The sequence below is a fragment of the Enhydra lutris genome, unplaced genomic scaffold, assembly GCF_002288905.1.
Source record: "Enhydra lutris kenyoni isolate GAN:26980312 unplaced genomic scaffold, ASM228890v2 scaffoldscaffold11, whole genome shotgun sequence".
In the NCBI taxonomy this organism is placed as follows: Eukaryota; Metazoa; Chordata; class Mammalia; order Carnivora; family Mustelidae; genus Enhydra; species Enhydra lutris.
The window spans coordinates 23,932,588-23,953,776 of record NW_019154095.1 but is presented as its reverse complement, the minus strand read 5'-3'; the positions used below and the strand labels follow the sequence as shown (position 1 = coordinate 23,953,776).

Sequence of the window (21,189 nt, the reverse complement as noted above, 5' to 3'; positions counted from 1 at the left end):
ATTTATATGGTATTGAGGACTTGGTCTTTGGTCCAAGCAAAGCTGGTGGCTAGTGATGTTTGCCTTTCTTCTTTTTCAGTAGAAGGTGATCCTACCCCACACTGTGGACTGCTGTCCTGCCGAGCAGCTTTACCTTTGTAGAGAGTCTGGTATGATTCTGGAATCCAGAATGTTCCACAATCCCATATTCGACCTAGAATAGGGGTAGAAGGTCAAGCAAAGCTCATATTCTATTAAGACTGAAATTAGAAGGTGCTGTGATGGAGAGTTGCTGAAGAGAGGCTCTGTGTCTCATTGATTTTCAAGGTCCCCCTGATTCCCAGGTGGCGAGGGAAGGACGGAGCAGGGCTTGTGTTCTGTAGCCGGGTGTCCTGTTTCAGACCTGGCAGTGACGTGGCAGGACCCAGGGTTTTCACTGAAGCTTTTCAGCCTTGGCCTAGAAAAGCTGATGAAACCTTTTTTCGCCTCAATCTAAAGCCAGCAGAGCAGGGATGGGAATGAAAAGGCCCTTAAACTGGGGCACAGACTCTCCCATTGAGTCTGTAAGATTCTTGAGCTAGACAGAGTTCACTCTTATTCACCCTTTTGTTCTTCTTTGGACCTTAAATGGTGCTCTGCATAGGCATTTTGTCGAATGGAACTGAATATTTGGTGGTCTCTCTATTGTTAGTTCTGAGAACCCTGAACGTCTCCTCCTACCAGTGTTTGGGCTCTTGTGTTCCACGCTCAAGCTTTCTGTCTTTGGATCAATCTCAAAGAATATGCTGATAATGGTTTGTGAATATGGTTTTATAGTATGATTTTGTGTGAAACCATTCAATTTTCAAATACTAACTTTCATGTATAAAACTGGTTAAGATAATTGTTTATCGATTATCCTGCATGTATTGATTTTGAAGAACAGGACTAAAGTGACCTCAGAGGCACTCAGCGGTGCCCACAGCCTCAGCGCATGGTGAACTTGGGCTCTGAGTTAGGCAGACCACAGCTCCAGCCTGAGCCTCGCTGCATGCTGCTGAATGGGCTGGGGAAGCTGGTCCCCAGTAACTGTGAACTGGGGATTATGTAAAGACTTAACTCATGGGGTTATCGTGGAGATTAACTGGGGTCACTTACACAAAGTGACAGCACAGTTCATGGCATAGAGTAAGTACTCTAAAAATATTTGTTATTGTTTTTATTATTATTATTTTGGTAATTTTGACATAAACCAAATGACAGCTGAGATTGGCCTGATCTATGAACTATCGGGAAGGCTATTTTGAACACTCCCTTTCTTTTCCCTTTGGAAATCCAAAACTCTCCCTGGAATTCTTGCCAATTCCCATGGAGGTTTGCATTTCCACAATCCTCTCTGGCATAATTTGTTCCTCCTACTGAGGTAGTCAGGTCAGAGCTTGTCTCACTGTCCACTCATGTGTCTGTCTTCCATGACCCAGCTGTGGAGAAGTAAAAAGTACCCCTTACCTAGCTACACTGTCCTCATCCAACCCATCAGGACATCATGGTGTACAGCAACTGTCCTAAAAATTTGGGGCAAAGGCAAGGCTCAGTAAAGCAAAAGACTTTTCCTGCCCACCCTTGGAATTATTATCTTCTGACAATTTACTACCTAATCAAATAATGGTTAAATATAAATCTTATCTAAAATATACTAAAAAATTAAAAGAGCTTATGTTTGGATCGTGGAACTAGGGGTAATTTTCTTTCTTTCCTTCTACATTTCTGAAACTTTAAACATTATATAAATAAGTACATGTTTAAATTAAAAAAAAAAAGACCAGTTTTTAAGGCTAGGGGGAAAAGATTTATATGATTGGGGAAGACTTTGGTATTAGCAGGAGAAATAAATCCTTGCCCAGCAAACCTCATCTTCTTTTTCTGATCCTTTAAAATGTATTTCTCATGAGTTCCTCTTAACTGGAGTTGTATTTTCTGTGAGTATCATAGCTCCAGATGCCCCCTCGTTGGCAGCATAATAGGATTCTTTCTTTAACATGTCTTGACATGCCAGTTGCTTCTGGAAGGCTCCTCTTATTCTTTGGTCTTCCGCTGCTCCAGGATGGAGTTTCAATGGTCAGGCTCTCCCACTCTGGCTTCTGCCCAGTTCCACCCATAACTTCTACAAAGAGAAGAGTCTTTGCTTTCTTAACTTCTGTGGAGCTCACGCCTCCTCCTACTGTGTTCGGGCTCCTGATCCCTGGGCTCCCAGGACCTCTCCTACTAAGGTCACCAGCATCTTCCATGTCACTAATCCAGTGGGCACAGTTTACAGTTATTGCTTTATGTGATCTCTCAGCAGCGTTGGGAATGGACCCTTCCATTCTCTTAACCACTCCCTCTGCACATGGTTCCTTGAGAGCACACTCCCCTGACTTTTCTCCTCCAGCTAGATTCCTTTCTAGTTTGCTTTTCTGATTCCTCTTCTTCTGTCAGATCTTTAAAGGTCGGATTTCCTCAGATTTCTTCTCTTCTCACTCTACATGTTCTCCCTGGTTAACCTCTTTGGATCTCATGGTTTCAAATATAATTTATGTGCCACTGACTACAAATTTAACTGCATTTCAGCAAATCTAGGACATCAATGATGGTGAGATGCACCAAGATCTTATATCTTGCTGAAAAAGACAGAAGCACTGCCAGTTACATGACGTAACAGCTTCTTACGCGTTAACTGTAAGACAAATTCCATTTTCAGAAATGTCAGAATGTGAAAAAGATACACCCAAGAATTAGTGATACGCTGTAAAATGTTTTGCATAAATGAACTGCTATTCGCAAATACCTAGTGTGTCTTAAGCATGGTGTTCCTGGGAACGCACAAATGAATCATAATAACGTTCTCTAGAGAAGCTGGTAGTTTCCTGAGTCCTATCTCTTCATGCATGAATTAGGCTTTATTACCATATAGCTTAACTGTATGTCTAAATAAGATAGAATTAAGTTAGCGGAACAATGAGGCAGAGCTATTGAACCAATGGGTTGTCAAGATGGTGCCCAAACTCTTGAGATTTGTTTCATTTTATGTGCAGTTGACTGATTCTAGAGTCCTAGTCACGAATGTTCTGGCTATTTTAGTGGGAACCATGTGGTGGCCCCTGAGCAGTGCTCCCTATCACCACAGAATTCTCAGACAATTAAATTTTAATTTTTATTACTCATTTAAGTTGTCATTACAGATTACTGGGAAATTATGCTCTTCTGTTTCCCTTGTTTGTTTGTTTTTTTATTTTTTTTTCTCCCTCTATTTCAAAATTACTTTTAACAGCAATGGGACCTATAAGAACTATTGCCAAATTTTGAAATGTAATTTTCCTGCAACAGCAGCCAAAGTTAACAAAAAGACATGGAAAAAAATCTCATTAAGTATTCTAATCTACCACCATCTGCAAACCTCGTTCTGTTTCACTGAGACTTTCTAAAAATAATCTGAGTGGTATAGTTTTCTTTCACTTCTATGGAGAGAATAAGCCATACTAATTTTTTTTTGCCTCAAAATATTACCTTTTGTTCAATCTGATTATCCCAATAAAGTTTTGTCTCCTTAGTCCCAAGGGCAGGGAAAATCATCCACAGTCCATTTTTAGATACTGCTAATGACTGTATCACCCCTGAACCTCCACTTAATTTAAGTAGTTATATTTTAGCATGCAAATAAGTATTTTCCCATAGAAATGTTCCAAAAATAATATATCCCCTTGCTTTTTTTCTCCCACAACTCTCTTCCATAAGACCTTTCTCGTGTTAGTTCAGAATAGAACATTTAATGACAAAAGTTTAAATAAAATGATCTGATCATGTGGGAATTGAAAAATATTCTCCTTAAATACTCCTGGGTCAAAGAAGCAATAAAAAATGCAATTATAGTTTCTTCTAGAAAGCAAGAGGAGCAGGAATACTGCAAATATAACTAATAAGGTGCAGCCAAAGATATACTTGGAGGAAAATCATTGGACTTTAAAACTTGTTATTTTTGTTATTAAACAAAAAGAATGACAATGAGTGGACTGACTCAAACCTGAGAGTTCAGAAATGAACGAAGAAAAAAACAAAGCCATATCAAGGAAAGCTGAAATATTACTAGCAAAGGAGCAGAAATTAAACAATTAGAAAAGAGAAAAAAATCTTAAGTCTGTAGATCCAGGACTCGTTCCTTTGAAGAAAACGCTTTGCCTGTGTAATCACAAGAAAGTAAAAATGTAATTCACAGTTTGGGAATGAGAGAAAGAATGAAGAGGGAGGGAGTCATCCACAGATAAGAATTAAAAGTATCTAAGATTTTGAAAACCATCCATTAGAAGATAATTTGTAAAGAAAATACACGTCAAAACAAGATTTAGTAAAAAAACAGTAATATGGAAGGGAAGCTGGCTGGCTCAGTCCATGAAGCATGTGACTCTTGAATTTGGAGTTGTGAGTTCAAGCCCCATGTTGACTGTAAAGATCACTTAAAAAAATAAAATCTTTTAAAAAATGGTAACATTGAGTAGATACATAACTACATCAGAAATGGAAAGAATTATTAAAGAATTCTGTACTAAGAAGTATCTATATTTGTTTCAAAAATTATGTGTATGATGAAATCTTCCTGATTAATGAATGTTATCATAATCATGGTGAATTAGCCTGATAAAAGTAGAACAAACAGGCTGGTACATGTCAGTCTCTCTTAAAAGCATAGATGCAGAAACAAAACAGAAAATAGAACAGTTATAACAGGTAAAATATAAGAAATATTAAAACACCGATCCTGAGAATCCAAGACTTGTTTAAAGATTAAGAACTCTATTGCTATTGTAATATAGGACTAAAGTAAAAAGCAAATAATCATCCAAATACATATTTTAAAAAGCACAGTGTTCATTCTTGATTTTTAAAAATCAAGATTCTTGGGACGCCTGAGTGGCTCAGTGGGTTAAGCTGCTGCCTTCGGCTCAGGTCATGATCCTAGGTTCTGGGATCGAGTCCCACATCCGGCTCCTTGCTTGACGGGGAGCCTGCTTCTCTCTCTGCCTCTGCCTGCCACTCTGCCTGCTTGTGGGCGTGCACTCTCTCTCTCTGATAAATAAATATCTAAAAGCTTTAAAAAAAATCAAAATTCTTAGTGAATTCTTAATTCAAAATTCTTAATGAAGAATAGGTCACTTCGACAATGTGATTAAAAAAAGTATCAACATCAAACTCTATGGTGAAATATTGGAGTGTTCCCATTAAAAATAGAAGTACACATGAAAAGATGCTCAACATCATTAATCATTGGGGAAATGCAAATCAAAATTACAGTGAGATACTCTCTTACACCTACTAAGATGGCTGTAATCAGAAAGAGAGATTATAAAAAGTGTTGTCAAAGATGTGGTTGGGCGCCTGGGTGGCTCAGTTGGTTGGGAGACTGCCTTCGGCTCGGGTCGTGATCCTGGAATCCTGGGATTGAGTCCCGCATTGAGCTCCCTGCTCAGTGGGGAGTCTGCTTCTCCCATTGACCTCTCTCCTCTCATGCTCTCTCTCTCATATTCTCTCTCTCTCTTAAATAAATAAATAAAATATTTAAAAAAAATAAATAAACTTTAAAAGACATGGAAAAATTGGAATTTCATACATTGGTAGTAGGATTATAAAATGGTACAACCACTTTGGAAAATAATGTGGAAGTTCCTCACAATGTTAAACAGAGTTAGGGTATGACACAGCATTTCCATCTGGATGTGTGTATGTGTGTGTACATATGTGTATGCCCAAGAGAAATGAAAATGAATGTCCTCACAACAATTTGTGCAAGAACGTCCATAGCAGCATTATTCCTAATAGCCAGAAAGTAGAAACAGTCCGAACGTCCATCCATTGACAAATGGATACATAAAATGTGATAAATCTGTATCTTTATAATGGGGTATTACTTGGCAATACAAGGCAATGAAGTACTGACGCATTGGATCAACTTGGATTGAGACATGGGTTGAAAGCATGATGCTGAGTGAAGGAAACCAGCCCAGAATAGGCAAATCCACTGGTTGCCTAGTGCTGAAGTGGTTGGGGAAGAAGTGAAGAGCAAATGCTATTGGGTACACGGTTTCTTTGTGGGGCAAACAAAATGTTTCAGAATTGATCGTGCTGATGGATGCGTGAGAACAGTAAGCACAATGCTATGAATATGCTAAAAACCACAGAGTGGCACACTCTAAGGGAGCAGATATCTCAAAAAATATGTTATTGAAAAGAGAAACAAATGAAAACATGAATGAGTCCTCTTGCTGCCGCTCTTGAACCTGCCAGTAAACAAGGAAAGGAAAAGGTATATGAATACTGGAAAAGAAGAAAGAGAATATTATAGAAAATATTCCTGTCTTCTCAGAGCATCCAAGACACCTCACTTAAAAACTTAGTAGAGGCAGGGACGCCTGGGTGGCTCAGTTGGTTGGGCAGCTGCCTTCGGCTCAGGTCATGATCCCAGCGTCCTGGGATCGAATCCCGCATCGGGCTCATCGGGGAGCCTTTGCTCATCAGGGAGCCTGCTTCTCCCTCTGCCTCTGCCTGCCGTTCTGTCTGCGTGTGCTCGCTCTCTCTCCCTCTCTCTCTCTCTGACAAATAAATAAATAAAATCTTTAAAAAAAAAAAAAACTTAGTAGAGGCAATAAAAGAGTTTGGTCAAGAGGAAGTTATAAAACACACAAATAAAAATTCAGCTGTAGGCTCTTCTCCTTACTAATAGAAACAAACATAATAGATGTATATATAATATACATATTATATATATATAATATACATTATATATGTATATATAATATACATAATGTATAATAATAGAAACAAACATAAGAAATGATGATCACCTAGCAGGAAAGTGAATCAGTGACATGAAGACCATTTACAAGAGACGCGATGATGAATAATGATATGGAAGGAACACATCAGTAACAAAAGAAATACTTTTTTAAAACTATGAGCTGGTAGGTTAAGACCCTCTTGTTAAATGAGCATCTTTTACGTTCACAGGGCCTCAGGAATTACGCAACCACTTCAGGCTAAATCGTATGAATAAAAACATATTTTAAATACCGAATTTTTTTTTAACTTCATCAAATCCCTGAAAATTGGGCAGAAGTGGGATGGGACCCTCCGGTGCGCTTCTCAGAGGGCTGCTTTCATTATAAGGCTCAGAGAAGATTGAGGCAATGGAATGTCTTGAGTGCTGTTTGACCTTAGTGTCCTGAGGGGTGCTCATTAGGTCTGCTATTCCCTGAGGTCTTCCTGGAGTGGGGGTGGGGGAGTGGGAGATGGGTGGGGGAAGCCCTGTGCCTCCCGAATACATCAGGGCCATAGCTTCCATATTAGACTGAAGATTGGAGCAAATGCGATTCACTAGTCCCTGAAGCTTCCTCACGGAAGCAAGTAGCCATCTTGACTTGAGGGGTGGGGGTTGAGCCAATGTTTGTCTGTAGATGGTTGATCATCTACTGTAGTAAGTAGCAATGCCAAGCCTGCCATTGTTACAGGAGTGCTCATCTGGTAGTTGTCATGGCCCTGCCTTGTTAGAGTCATAGTTCCCTCAGTTTCCATTTGCCCTGTAGAGATTGTCTTAGAATTTCCACTCTATTTTAATTGCAATGATCCAAATGCACATATCCTTGAAACTGTTCTGCTTATAAGAGATGTATGCTTGATGAAAATTGTTCCCAGAGATCTCTCTTAACCATCCCAATCAAGGTCAGTGGTGAAAATTCTACTTATTAGGGGACTTTTATTATAAATGAATGTGAGCGTCTTAATTTGGTAGGTTTTCTTTGTAAACATATATAACATTTCTCTGATACTTTTTGCTCTCCTATATTTCCTGCTAGTTTATGTGGAAGCAAACTGTCTTGAGGCTGTTTCTACTACCAAGAAATACATAGAGAAATACGTTATAGTCCTTTTAATAACATAATTTATAGATGGTTATTGTTAAAACTCAGAACTTTGATACATACACTTCCTGCTTTAAATTAGAATTATATAGTTATAGTGATATGAAAATGCTGACTTATTTAAAATACGAAGAGGGTATTCTTAAAGAATAGGTCTATAAAACTTTCATGGTACATTTAAAATTATATTTTAAATAACAGGTGAATTTTTGTATTTTAATCTACAGAATCATACTAAGATCCAATTAAGAGGATAAGTTTGGGTTTTATTATTGGAAGAACCCTCAAAATTTTATATATTTTGGATTAAATCCAAGATTACCTACTTACTATTTATTTTTACAAATAGTCTTTTGCTTTATGATAACTGTCAAACTGATTTCTCTAGGTCGAAAATGTCCGCTTGGTAGATCGAATATCTTCTAAAAAAGCAGCCCTGGGAACTTTGTATTTGACAGCTACTCACGTCATATTTGTGGAAAATGCACCTGACACAAGAAAAGAAACATGGGTATGCATTCTTTATTCTTGGCCTTTTTATGTGTTTTCTGTTGTTTTAAGTAATGAGTTTTGTCCCTGTGGGTGGGCTTTCGGTATTTGGGTGTTAGGGGACTATTTTTGGAAGGTCAGCTTTGTCTTTTTTTGCAGAGTCAAACCCACTTGATCTACTTATTCATTTTTAAACACTCATTATTTAAACATTGTCAAAGACAGGCCCAGAAATAGCCAGAGATGTGAGTGTTTCATGTCACAGCTGTCAAGTAGAGATTCGAGAACATCAGTGCCAGATACAGCCCTTCGGTCGTGCCTTATCTGCAATACATCATATTTGTAGGATCCAATAATGCCAACCATTTAGTTATTTTGTTATGTTGTCTTCACTTTTCCGATAATTTGAAAACAAAGGAAAGAAAAGGTAGGGAAGAGTCCCTTTGTCAGATATTTCTGCTACTTAGTAATGAGACCACTGGCTACGTCTTATTTTCCATAGCCACCCAACTGGGACACTCTGACTGGAAGCAGAATCCCTGAATTGTAGATTTTTCCCTTTTCTGTATTCTGTAGACATTGTTACATTTCAGCAGAAGGTGGCAGGCATTACTGGGTGGAGAGTACTGGTGACAGATGGTGACTACACTTAGCATAATGTATAGAGTTGATGAGTCACCATATTGTGCACCTGAAACTGATGTAACCGTGTGTGGCAACCATAACCACAGTAACAGAAGATAACAAATGCTCCCATCACCCCCCGACCCTGGCACTGAAGCACGAGGGAGATGCACTTCAGCCTGACATAAATCTTTAACATAAATCTCTTCTCCAGCCTGCCTGATTACCAGCAGCTTAGAAAGCAGCAATTGCAAGTTGCTATTGAACTTGAGCATCCCATGTGGAATTAAGGAGCATGGTGGCACCTCCCAGCGGAGCCATCTCTAACTTTTGTTGATTGCGAGGTTTATTTTACTAACTTCTCATGACCTTATTTAATTTTAGCTATGAAGTTCATTCACCATTTGACTACCAAAATGTTCCCTTACCTGGACTTGTACAACGTTATGTGCTCTGTATATAATTAGCCTGTATATAATTACCAGAAGGCTTGGTAATGAAAAATAAAATGACCGAGTTAGATGGTTTCTTTTCCTGAACATTGGTTCTTGTCATCTGAGTGCAGGTGCTGAGCTAGCTGGAGATGGAGGAGAGTTTCTTGTCTGTGTTGCTTCCGAGATCTGGGTTGTGCTTATCTCGTTTATCTGTTATCAGGGCTTAGTGTCTCCACATGACTTTTGGTTGCAGATTCTTCACAGTCAGATTTCCACCATTGAAAAACAGGCCACAACCGCTACTGGATGCTCTCTGCTTATTCGCTGCAAGAACTTCCAGGTGTTACAACTCATCATCCCACAGGAGCGAGACTGCCACGATGTGTACATCTCTCTGATACGCCTTGCAAGGCCAGGTAGGGTAGAGAACTCAGCGTTTCTTATGTCGCACCTTTAGGTTCACAAGCCATGTTCAAGAAATCTGCATAGTTGAAGAATTATGGTGTTTTAGCAATAATATGTTATGCCAGTCCTCCAATGAGGCCAAGAATTCTGAATGATTCATTGCCTTTAAGGGGGCTCTCCCTGAGTTGTTAAAGGTATGAACCTCTTTCATTATTCTTAGTATTCACTTTACCTTGGGTGGGAAGTTTTATAGCTTTTCCTTTTGGAGTGAAATCATTTTAGAATTATGCCCTTCCTGGGGCACCTGGGTGGCTCAGTGGGTTAAAGCCTCTGCCTTCGGCTCAGGTCATGATCTCAGGGTCCTGGGATCAAGCCCTGCATTGGGCTCTCTGCTTGGCGGGGAGCCTGCTTCTCCCTCTCTCTCTGCCTGCCTCTCTGCCTACTTGTGATCTCTGTCTGTCAAATAAATAAAAATAAAATCTTAAAAAAAAAAAAAAAAGAATTATGCCCTTCCCATACTATGATAATTAAGCCACCTTGCTTGAAACCTAAGGTAAAACTGACAAACTGTTGTGTGTGGAAAATATTAATATCAAATGGTTCTAGGGCACTTTCCCCTCTTGGGGCTTTTAAGGTTTGGTTTTTTATTGCTTTGTGATGGTGATAGAGGTTTCCCGAGGTTGGTATGACTAGACTTGGTTAGCATCGGTTGTATTCACGGTGTGGATATGTTTGTCGTCCTACACAAAACCTTCTTAAGTGTCATGGGAAGAATGTTTGGTTGATTTGAAAAATAGATGCTGTCAGTTACTCCCCTGTTCTAGCCCTCGGCGTGGGGCTTCCGACGTACAGCTTCCTGTTACTTCTAGAGAAGCGTTTATTGTCTGTGTGGCTTGTATCGGTTGTGGTGTCCTTTTGCTTAAAAGAAACAGACGCCTCAGTTTCTGGGGAGAATTTGGTAAAAATAAATCTTTTATAGAAGAGTAATCTTCGTGGTAGTATTACAGCAAAATCGCTGACAAGGGAGATGGAATATAGCTTTATATTTCCTGGGCTAAATGCTTTTTGATTCAGGACAAGAAGTTTGATGGTAACCCCTGCCAGGGGTGTGGCTGGGTCCTCCATTTCTTACGGTGTGGCTGTATCATTGTCAGATAGCGAAGAACTCAAGTTGTTTCTTGAAAATGATGCCAGGGAGCTATCTAAATCGGATCCTTTCGACTTGACTTCGCTCCCCCCGCAAAGCAGCTGGTGGAGGCTTTTTCATCTCCATGTGTTGCAGAGAATCGCGCAGAGTTAGCCAGAAAAGCAGTTGAACTTTTTAGAGGGTGCACTATAATTGGAACAGAAGTTCTGGGAAGATGTATGTGAGGTTGCGTGCAGTGGGGAATGCGAGGAGAGCTGTGTGCCAGCAGTTTCTGTGTCACTGATTAATGGCTGGACGGGATAATAAATGTGCTCTGACCGGATTAATAGGATTTAGGACTAGCCCAGAGCACTGGGAAAGAGCTGAGTGGCTGGAATGGCAGATCCCGGTGACTGTGAGGGCTGTGGCCAGTGCGGGCATTGAGCGCCGGGACTCTTATGGCGAAGGCCCCTGGGGAGGAAAATCTCTGTGTTCTCACTTTGTAAAACACACACTTTTTCTTAAAGGTGACGTTGGCGAGGTAGGTATTAGACATAGCCAGAGATCACAGTGGTTAATTGGATTAAACCTATTACTTCAGAAGGTTTTTAGAAAGCCACCAGCATCTTGGGCACCTCTGTGGCCCAGTCGTTAAGCAGCTGCCTTCCACTCAGGTCATGATCCCAGGGTCCTGGGATCGAGCCCTGCATAGGGCTCCCTGCTCAGTGGGGCGCCTACTTCTCCCTCTCCCGCTCTCCTCTCTCCCTCTCCCACTCCCCTTGCTCGTGTTCCCTCTCTTGCTTTGTCTCTCTCTGTCAAATAAATAAATAAAATCTTAAAAAAAAAAAACAAAAACCACAAGCATCTTGAAACACTGGAATTGGAAATGCCAGTTTACATAAAACACAGTACTTTAATGAGTGTGGGAAGGTGAAATAGAACCCAGACAGTTTCATAGTTTAATGTTAGAGGCAATGCTCAAATTAGGACCCATTACAGCCTACAACCTTGGAAGCAGGCTTTTGAATCTGGATGGAGGTAGAGAAAGGTGGAGGGGGTTCCAGCTGGGAATAGGGGTGGCTTATCAGAGCCATCTGTAGATCTTTTACAAAATGCACCATCCCCTCCTAGGTCTATCAGAGTAAGGGCCGTGTGTGTGTGTGTGGTAACCTTTGAATTCTAGTATCACGATATAGCTCTCTAGTTGTTCTGGGTAGTCACCAACACAAACCACCTATTTTCAGCTACCCTTATGGACATGCCTAAATTGCAAGGTCCTATAGAGGACTCTCTCTCTCTCTTTCTCCATATAAAGGAGATTTTCAGAACTCTTGAGATTCTCTCTTCACTGCATTAGGATTTTGGGGATAAGGTACATCAAACTACTAAAACATTTAGTGAGATTTTATTGGTTGGTCTTTTGTGTGAATTCAAATTGTTAAGAATGAAGAATTAAAGTCACCAAATTCAGTAAGCTCTTTAATTCTTAACAAAGAATAATTTAGGTTAAAGTAAAGCTTTGGCCCCAATGAGAAACAGATCCAGTATACTTATTACGATATACATTTTTCTGATGAAAAGACCCCTATTTCTCAGAGAGCTTCCATTTTTCCCATGTGCATTCTCCTCCCTCTGGTTTGCTTTCTGCTGTTTATTTTTCTATCAATTATCTTTCCTTCTGTGGTGTTCATGGGCACTTTAACAGTTAAACCGTCTTTATTTATTTTCCCATTTTTTTCTAAATGATAGTTTCCCCCCCGCCCCCAGTTCTTCTTAGTCCCCAGTTCTTTTGCACAAATATTATGATTTTAAAAAATCTTATGATTGACATCACCTCATTTGGTCAATTTCACTTTTTTTTTTTGGAGGGGGTGCTTAATTTCACTTTTGACATCCTTGTCTGAGTCCAGAAGTCCTTTCCCACTGACAGTTAGCCTTCACAGCCCTGGTGTTTCATTCAAACACTTACTTGTTGAAAATAGCAGACATCTCCTTATCTTTATTCTAAATCTGCAAAGTCCAGTAATAGGCGTGTTGTCTTCTCACCCCTGTTTCACTGGTTTTTAGCTCCAATTATTTTAGGTTGTCTGACTTAAGGAGAGGTTGGGAGCAGCTGAGTTTTCGGTTGTTACTTTTGGTTCTAATAAACCCCACATATGTGTGTCCCCCTGCTGACTGCCGGAACTTTTCCCTTCCCAGACCCACCTCCACATTCTGCAAAGGCTCATTTGTGTTTGTTCTTTCCTTTCAATTTCAATGTCAAAAAAAAATTTTTTTTTTTTTTACAAAAGGAAAGCAATCAGTAATGTAACTGTAGTATTCAGGTTTTACATGGGTCATTGCAAGTTTCCTTTTTATTTTTAAAGTATTTTTTAAATTATAATATTAAGTTACTTTTTGTTTCTCCCAATTAGTCCTCCCCATGATTCTCCCATGGTAATTCCCCCCCCATTTTTTTCCCAAAATATTCTGTTTTCATAACCATTTAGCCTGATACCTGGGAAACAAACCAGGTTGTTTTTCTTTTTTTCTCTAATTGCTTTGTCTTACCCACAGCTGCCTTATGTGGTAGAGTGAACACCCTTTCATTTTTAATGGGAGAGAAGGAGCACGGGTGCAGGGCAGAGACCAGGCCATTTGGAGGCTGGGTGATTCCTAGATGAAAATTGCCACTTGATGGTGGAAATCTTCCCCAGGGAGTAAGAAGTGGGATTGCCCAAGAGCGAAGGCATTGATGAGAGCAATAGGCAGGAAACCCATCACAGGGCCAAGGGCTTCCCTGTGTTAATGAGTCCAGATGAATGGAAGTGCTCAAGGAATGCCAAGTCAGTCAACACATGCATCTCTCAGGCCGTCTCCTGAGGCCTGAAACACGGATTTGACTATCCTAGAAATGTCCCCCAAATGCTACCCTTTCTTAATTTCAAGCAGTATTTTAGAAAGTGTTCTACTTCTTTCTGGATAGAAAAACCTTCAAGTCTGCCTTTGCTTAGCAATTGTAAGGTTTAAGTAAGGTAAATAAAGTAAATAATAGAATGATTTCTGCATAACTTTATCTAAATATTTTTTTAGATTGGAGGTACGCATTCAGCTAACTTCCACTGTGCAAAGGCATGTGGGGTATTTGCTTCTTTTGGGAACAGCTTTGGGGGAGACGCCTTCTGTGCACCTCCTGTTGAACCCCGCCCTCACTAACAGCAAAAGACATTTGATGTTGGGTGCGATGGCCCAGACTCCGTGGGGTGAGAAGCCAGTGGAGTATTTCACATGTCTGTCTTAAGGGATGAAGGTGAGGAATCTGGGATCTGACCTTTCTGAAGCAGGCGTGTTCTCTCAGTTCAGATTCTATAATGACTAGACATTTCTCTAGCCTTACTTCTGGTGTTGTTTTTAACTCACCCTCTTGCTGATTACTAAGAATTCTGCTATGTATTTTGCAGGAGATGCAGGTGAGGGGAACAGAACATTGTGGATGGGAAATACTCGGTAAAATTTACATCTGTGTTAATGGTACTTTTTAATTTCTCAGAGTAGACAGTTGTCTACTGAAGGCTTCCCCTGGGCTGGCTTTTGGGTAGGAAGTTTGCCTACAGTAATAAGACTGAATAGACTGAATTTTGGCTGACAAAAGTGTGGGTTTCTTTCCCCTTGTGTAGAATTTTACTAAATTGGACCAGGGCCATGGTCGATCACTCTTTTGCTTAAAAATAACCCAAAGAAAACATTTCACAGTTTTAGTGGCAACCAATCCTAATGCCTCCTAGTTTGAGAATGATCTTCTTAATGTCTGCTAGAAACATTTAATTTCTGTTCCATGTGTTTGCCTCCTCCCAATGACAGCACGCATGAGCCCATACACAGAAAACTACGCGTAGCCCTAGAATGGTTTTCTCCTTCTACCTTTAAACGTAGTTGTCACTCTTTGACAAAGGGAACTTCACATCCATTATTAACCCCGTATTCATGGGCTCTTCTTTCACTGAGGGAACTGAGGCTTTCTCAAGAGATTCTTTTGGCCTCTTGAACAAATTGCATTTGCGGTTAACGTTGTGATATCAGAGGCCTGAGTCATGAAATGGTCCTGAGAAATGGAAAAGATGTGTCAGTGTCCAGCTGATGGTTCCCAGAACAAGACTTCAGTTTCATAGGCTGCCTGCTCCAGTAGCTAAGATTACAAAAGACAGTTCCTACTGACAACATCTACTCCACGTTTGCATGTACAGACACCTGGGGGTATGTGCTTTCTTATTGGTTGAAATCATCCATGTTCTAAAGCTTGACGTTTAGAAATATATCAGGAGAAACTGAAATAGAACATCGTTTATCTAACTGATGAACTTACTTATGGTTTTTTTCTATAAGAAAAAGTACATGTCTAATGCAAAATCTGGTCATTAAAATATGACCCTTATCTTTCTTCTTCCTTGGCGATGAGTCATTTCCGTGGAAATTACAACAAGCCTGAAACTGACTTCAGCTCTCAGGCTGCCAGTGTGTTACTGTGGCCTTTTGCTGCTGGTGAGATCCCTTATTGGGCCTCCAGACACGTATGGAAGAGCCATTAAATGAGCCACATCTGAATGTCATCAACAGATTAAGGAATAAATGGGGGGACCTAAGAAAATTGAGGAGAAAGAAATCTATTGGAGAAAAAGAAGATGATTCAGGCGATGGAACAAGGAAAGAATAGACACAAAAGTGGTCCATCTGGGGAAAAGGGAGAAGGACTTGCCTTTGAGGGTCATTGTGTGTGATTAAGGGGATGAGCTCTATAGACAGATTGCCTAATTTAAATCCAGATCCCCACTTACTAGCTGTGTGGCCCTGGCGATGTTCCTTAAGCTCTCTTTGCCTCGGATTTCTCATCTGTAAAATGAGGCCCGTCATGGGTTAATACATTTATTAAGAACATAATCTGGAGGGGCGCCTGGGTGGCTCAGTGGGTTGAGCCGCTGCCTTTGGCTCAGGTTATGTTCTCAGGGTTCTGGGATCGAGCCCCGCATCGGGCTCTCTGCTCAGCGGGGAGCCTGCTTCCTCCTCTCTCTCTGCCTGCTTGTGATCTCTGTCTGTCAAATAAATAAATAAAATCTTAGAAAAAAAAAAAAGAACATAATCTGGAAAGAAATAAGGGTTTAGTGAGTATCAGCCATGATTTATCCTTACTGGAGGTGCTTGGATCTGCACTATCCAATATGGTGGCCTGCACTATCCAATATGGCTGCATGTGGCTGGTGGGCTCTTGAAGTGTGGGTAGAACGAACGAGGATGTGCTGTCAAGTGTGAAATACATGTGGAATTTCAGAGACATTATGAAATAAGATACATACAACATTAATAAGTTTTATATTATCCACGTGTTGAAATGATAATATTTGGTTGTATTGGGTTTCTAAGAAAATGTACTGGAAAAATTAATTTCATTGTTTATTTTTTCAGTTTTTTAATGTGGCTTCAAGGACATTTTAAGGGACACATGTCTTGCTTATATTTTTGTTGAATGGCCCTGAATCGTTTCCTTCAACTTAACAAGATCAGAGCAGGAAAATCAAACCCTAGCTCCCAATGAGGAAGGCTGTTGGGTCTGGCCTCACAAGCAGAGGGGGGGGTTGTAAAGACACAGACGTCCTGGCAGAACTGAAATCAGACCTTCATCAGACTTCCTTGAATTTGCCCCTTACGCTATCAATTGATTTTTTTATGAATCCTATGAATTTTGTATAAGCAGTGCAATTACGACAATGATGTGTCTGGTAAGAGTTCAGATGTTTCCAGGGCAAACACTTGAATACATTCCACAGCTTTTGGGTTATTCTTTCTTTTTTTCATATTGTGAGTATCAACATGGGGCAGCCGCCTGGGCCTCCGTCTGTCTCGGAGAGGCCATCCCAAATCCAAGCTTCATATACATAAACAAATTGAGTTCTTGGTATCTAATGATACATACATTCTTAATTAATTTTTTAAGTTTCCTTTCTTACGTGGTCCGGAGAATATGTTTGCCTTCAAAAACAACTTTAAAAAAAAAAAAAAAAAAAGCGCAGAATGGAGCAGGCCTTGTTTCGAAAAGGAAAGGAGCTCTTGCGAAGTTGAGTTTGCTTCTTCCAAGGTCTCTGTGTCATTACTGGGAGGTTGTGGGTGAACAAGATGCGGCGGTGCTGGCAGCATCCTGAGAGGCGAGAAGCTGGTTTGGCTTCTTGATGTACTCTAGCCGAGACAGAATGCTTTTGGGGAGATTTTGTTCTGGTTTTGACCTGGCTTGATTTGGCTTTATTCTCTTTTATCTTGCAGTGAAATATGAGGAGTTATACTGCTTTTCATTCAACCCCAAGCTGGACAAAGAAGAAAGAGAACAGGGCTGGATGCTGATCGATCTCGGTGAAGAGTACAAGCGAATGGGCCTCCCTAGTAATGATTGGCAGCTCAGCGATGTGAACAGAGACTACAGAGTGAGTGTGGGGGCATCTAGTGAAATCCGGTTACTTAATCCGAGGGAACTCATGATTCCCATAGCTTAGCATGACCTCTGTTTAATCTTCTTTAGTTTTTACAGCTCTTTGTAGATACAGATCTCTGGATTTGCAAGTCTCCTTGGTTATTGTGAGCTGCATTTCCTACCTGCACCCAGAATCAGAAGGTTCAGCCAAGGGAAACTTAGAGAACCGCCCCCCACCCCTCCCCAGATGCATACACACTGTCTCCCAATGGTTGAGGAGATGGAAACCCGGAGAAGCCCAGTGGCAGGCCTCATGGCCAGGCAGTGGGTGGGAGAGCTGGCCAGGGCCAAGTTCTCCCATCAGCTCTTTTTATAGTGCACCAAGTGATTAGTGGGGAAGTCAGAGAGACTGTGATGGCAGTCTGGCACCAGCTCCTCTCTGTACTCACTGAACTCTTGATTGGTACACAAGGTCACCAAGAGGCTTCCCTAGAGAAATGTGGAGAAATGTGTCTACACTTCCAGAAAGGCCTATGGAGAGGAAGGGAAGCAGGAGGGGCAGAATCAATCTCATATTGTCCCTAATGATGGGCTTACAAATCAATGTTGGTTTCCCTATTAATTTTTTAAATATTTTAGGTAATAAAAGCAAAGCAAGAATGTTGCAGAGAATTTACAAAAGTGAGAAAAAAGAAAAAACACCCACCATCTCAGTGCCCTAATGTTCTTCTATTAGGTTTTAAAATTTTTCTTCAGTTTCTTTTTCTCATCTGCATAGTTTAATAGCTCTTTTCTTATGTAAGTAATACAATTAATGATTGGAAATTGGAAAATACAGAGGAAAAGGAACTGTTCCAATATATATAACAAATTTGTAACATTTTACACATGCCTTATGTTCTGCTTTTCTTCACCCATCATACTGTTTTTTTTCTGCCAATAAATGAATTTTATATCATTTAAAAATATAATATCACATAGTATGGCTATATGCTATTCTTTCTACCTAATCTCTAATTTTTAGACATGTAGATTATTACTATTTTTTACTATTTTAAATAAACATAGTGAGAACATCCTGGTCACTATACCTTCACCCGTGTTAAGATTCTTTTAAAAGACAGATTCCTAAAGGTGAAATTTCTATGTCAAAAAGTTCACACAACTTTTTCTGCATGTCATCAAAAAGAACTGCAGAAAAGTCGTACCAATATATATAAATTCTCAGCAGCTGTGTATGGAAAGTTTGATTCTTTGCGCCCTCACTGGGAAAGACATTGGTTCTTAAATTTTCCTAACAACTTGATAGTGGGACAAGGGATTTCTCATTTTAATTTAACCTATATGCTTTGATTTCTTGATTTGTAGATTCTTATATGCTGATTGACCATTTATGTCTTATCTCCTGTTATTTGACAATTTCTGCTTACATTTTTACAGTTCTTATTATCAATGTAGAGCTGGTGTACACTGTTACATTAGTTTCAGGTACACAGCATAGTGACTGAGCTAGTCTGTACATAGTCTCATGCCCACCACAGTAAGCATAGTCACTACACAATGTTATCATGATATCATCGACTCTTTTCCCTGTGCTGTACTCTTCATCCCTGTGACTTATTTATTTCATAACTGGAAATTTGTACCTATAAATCCCCTTCACCTCTTTGTCCCATCCTGCTACCTCTCTCCTCTGGCAACCAGTTTGCTCTCTTTTTTGTTTGTTTGTTTGTTTCCGTGACTTCACATAAGTGAAATCATATGGTATTCTTTCTCTATATGACATATTTTACTTAGCATAATGCCCTCTAAGTCCATTCACGTCAGAAATGACAAGATCTCATTCTTTTTTTTATGGTTGAGTAATATTCCTGTGACACACACATACACACACACACACACACAAACACACACCCCCACATCTTTATTCATTTATCTATTGATGGACACAAGTTACTTCCATATCTTGGCTACTGTAAATAATGCTGCAATAAATAGGAGGATGCATGTATCTTGTCAAATTAGTGTTTTTGTGTTTTTTTGGGGGGTAAATACTCAGTCGTAGAATTGCTGGATCATATGGTAGTTCTATTTTGAATTTTTTGAGGAATCTTAATACTGTTGGCCACAGTGGCTGCGCCAATTTACATTCCTACCAATAGTGCCATGGGAGTTCCCTTTTTTCCACATCCTGCCAACACTCGTTATTTCTTGGCTTCTTAATACTAACCATTCTGACTGGTGTGAGGGGATACCTCGTGGTGGTTTTGATCTGCATTTTCCTGATGATGAGTGATGCTGAACAACTTCTCATGTGTCTGCTGGCCGTTTGTATGTCTTCTTTGGAAAAACAGCTATTCAGGTCTTCTGCCTGTTCTTCCCTGGGATTATTTTGATTTTTTGGTGTTGGGTTGTGTAAATTCTTTATATAATTGGGATATTCTTCCATTCAGTTTGTTTTGTTGATAGTTTCCTTTCTTGTGCAAAAATTTTTTATTTTGATGTAGTCCCAATAGTTTGTTACATACACATAGTAATAATTAACACACACTCTCTCTATATATATATATGAATATATACACACACACACACACATAGAATGTATATAATATTTATACAAATGTATATATTTGATTGCTCGCTATAGGAATTAAAGCAATATGGTCCTGGAACAAAAATAGACACATAGATCAGTGCTATTAAATCACCCTAATGTTCCCTCCAGATCACCTTCTGCTCCAGTGTCACTGACTGCAATCTGGTGTTGTCCTTCTCTGTTTATAATGTTTCTACATATGTAAGTAGTAAAAATGTAGTCTTACTTAGTGTGTTTTTAAATAATTTCAGTTCCTTCCACATCATTCTTCTGATATCTTGAATTTATAGATTTTCTGGGGTAGAATGGACACGTTCATGATACTCAATTTTCTCCATAATTACGCTTAAATCTGACAACCGTAATCGTACACTGTGAGTAGACGTTTAGGGCTTCTTTGTCTCAATCATTATGAACTATGTGGCAATGAATTTTTACCCTTGAAATGAAAGGGAGGAAAATCCAAGTTTACCAAAGAAAATTGGATACCTTTTTAAATTTTTTAAAAATATGACACGCCCTTGAGTCAGGAAGAAAATGAACCTAAGCTACATCTTGTGGAATAATATTTTCTTGGAAACACAGGTTGTTCCTATTTTTGATGAGATTTCCTTCTCAAATTAGTGCCACAAGCATGACTCATATTTAGTCACTTAAGTCCTACATGTAGAGACTACAAAACATGAGTTACTCAATATTTCTTTTCCAAAGGAACATACAGCAAACCAAAACTAACAACCAACAAACTGTATTGACACAGAAAATGTGAAAACCTTGGGGATTTTCTGGTTTTACCAATACCATTGAAATGGGGAGAAAGATATGTACCCTTATCTATTACCAACTTAGACCTATACTAAAAGTTGATTTTCTCAAAAACTTTCTAATAGCCCTTTGAGAAAGTTACATCATCATCCATTACTTTTGCTTTTCATTTCATGGTTGAGAAAATGTTTACTTTTTCCTCCCTTCTTTTACAAGAGTTTCCTCCCCCTCCTCCTCCTCTTCTTCTTCATTATCATCATCTTTTTCTTCTTAAAGGAAGGTGGGAGGGGGGAGATGAAGAGGGAGAGAGAGAATCTTAAGCAGGCTCTACACCCAGCACGGAGCCCAACATGGGGCTTGATCTCACAACCCTGAGGTCATGACCTGAGCGGAAATCAAAAGTGGGACACTTA

General features: G+C 39.7%; 1 protein-coding gene across 1 annotated transcript in view; it reads left to right on the top strand.

Annotated features, from left to right (window-relative positions):
- Positions 1-21,189, top strand: part of LOC111144468 (myotubularin related protein 7) — a 175,200-nt gene that overhangs the window by 42,817 nt on the left and 111,194 nt on the right. Inside the window, 3 exon segments of the mRNA XM_022498776.1 lie at positions 8,293-8,415; positions 9,705-9,867; positions 17,271-17,428. Of these exon segments, the coding sequence (XP_022354484.1) occupies positions 8,293-8,415; positions 9,705-9,867; positions 17,271-17,428 (444 nt within the window).